The following is a 1,943-nucleotide window of genomic DNA, read 5'->3' as shown; positions in this document are numbered from 1 at the left end:
CACACGTTTGACCATGAAAAATTCCAGATTTGGGTGGGATGAAGAATATGAGCAGAGTTTCCAGGAACTAAAGCAGCCACTCGTCACTGCACCAGTACTGATGATTCCATCAGGAGGTGATGGGAATGTAATTTACAGTGACGCGTCTTTGAAAGGGTTCAGTTGTGTACTGATTCAACATGGTAAGGTGGTGGCGTATGCGTCCAGGCAGTTGAAAGAATATGAAAAGAACTACCCTACTCATGATCTAAAATTGGCTGTAGTGGTGCGCACACTAAAGATTTGGAGACATTACTTATATGGTGAGAGATGTGAAATATTTTCTAACCATAAGAGCCTAAAGTATTTCTTTACACGGAAAGAGCTTAATATGCGGCAAAGGAGATGGTTAGAACTCATCAAGGATTATGACTGCACCATCAGTTACCACCCAGGTAAAGCAAATGTGGTGGCTGATGCTTTGAGCCGTAAATCAGAAAATACAGCACAGCTAGCCGCAGTAGTTTAGCACCCAATTCAGATGAACTTGGAAAGACTCAACATGGAACTAATGGAAGATGATCCCCAGGCGCTCATTGCTAGTCTAGTTGTACAGCCTACACTATATGAAAAGATTAAAGCTACTCAGGGGGATGATCCGGAATTAGCAGGAGTAACAGCCAGAATACAAGATCGTCAGGGAGAGGAATTTAACATTTCTGACAATGGGGCTTTGAGATTTCGCACCAGATTGTGTGTGCCTACGGAGGACAACATCAGAAGGACTATTCTAAAAGAGGCACACAGATCTCTATACATTGTTCATCTTGGCAATACAAAAATGTATAGGGATCTACGGGAGTATTTCTGGCGGAGTGGCATAAAGAGGGAAATAGCAGAATTTGTACAGCAGTACTTGACGTGCAAGCAGCTTAAGGCTGAGCACTAGAGGTCAGCTGGTCAGTTGCAGCCATTTTTCATTCCTGAATGGAAGTGGGATCATGTATCCATGGATTTTGTTACGGGATTACCACTGGCGCTGTATGGTCAAAATGCCATCTGGGTAATTGTTGATAGGTTAACAAAGACAGCGCACTTTCTGCCCATTAAGGTTAGCTATCCTATGAACAGGTTAGCAGAGATTTACATATAGGAGATTGTTCGACCCCATGGAGTGCTGGTATCCATAGTCTCGGATCGTGATCCAAATTTTACATCGTGGTTCTAGAGGAGTTTGCAGGAGGCACTGGGGACTCGGTTAGCATTCAGCACCGCTTTCCATCCTCAGACAAACTGTAGTGACCCGAAGAATAATAGTATTTAAATAATAAAGAGGGAGAGAAATGGAAACAGTAATAGAACGTGTAAGAAGTTGCATTTTTAGGCCACATGATCTCAAGAGATGGTATATCAGTGGATTCCAGTAAGATCGATGCGGTAGTGAATTGGGCCAGGCCGAAGAACGTGCAGGAAGTTAGAAGTTTCTTGGGACTGGTAGGTTATTACCATCGATTTTTGGAGGGATTTTCACCTTTGGCAGGACCACTCACGCGGTTGACTAGGAAAAATGCCAAATTTGTGTGGGATGAAGAATGCGAGCTGAACTTCCAGGAATTAAAGTAGCGGCTTGTCACTGCACCAGTACTGACGATTCCATCAGGAGGTAATGGTTATATGATTTACAGCGATGCGTCTTTGAAGGGACTCAGTTGTGTACTGATGCAGCATGGCAGAGTAGTAGCGTATGCGTCCAGGCAATTGAAAGAATATGAAAAGAACTACCCTACTCACGATCTGGAATTGGCTGCAGTGGTGCACGCACTAAAGATCTGGAGACATTAGTTATATGGTGAGAGGTGTGAGATATTCTCTGATCATAAGAGCCTAAAGTATTTCTTTACATAGAAAGAGTTGAACATGCGGCAGAGGAGATGGTTGGAACTCATTAAGGATTACGACTGCAC

At 43.4% G+C, this 1,943-nt stretch overlaps 1 protein-coding gene across 1 annotated transcript; it reads left to right on the top strand.

Moving 5' to 3' along the window:
- The first annotated feature begins 541 nt into the window (after positions 1–541).
- LOC131162718 (uncharacterized) lies at positions 542–928 on the top strand. Its single transcript, XM_058119322.1, has one exon. The coding sequence runs from the start codon at positions 542–544 to the stop codon at positions 926–928; it is 387 nt and encodes a 128-aa protein (XP_057975305.1).
- Positions 929–1,943: the final 1,015 nt, after the last annotated feature.

This window comes from Malania oleifera, chromosome 8, assembly GCF_029873635.1.
Source record: "Malania oleifera isolate guangnan ecotype guangnan chromosome 8, ASM2987363v1, whole genome shotgun sequence".
NCBI lineage: Eukaryota > Viridiplantae > Streptophyta > Magnoliopsida > Santalales > Ximeniaceae > Malania > Malania oleifera.
The sequence above is the reverse complement of the archived record's forward strand: the minus strand, read 5'-3'. Positions and strand labels throughout refer to the sequence as shown.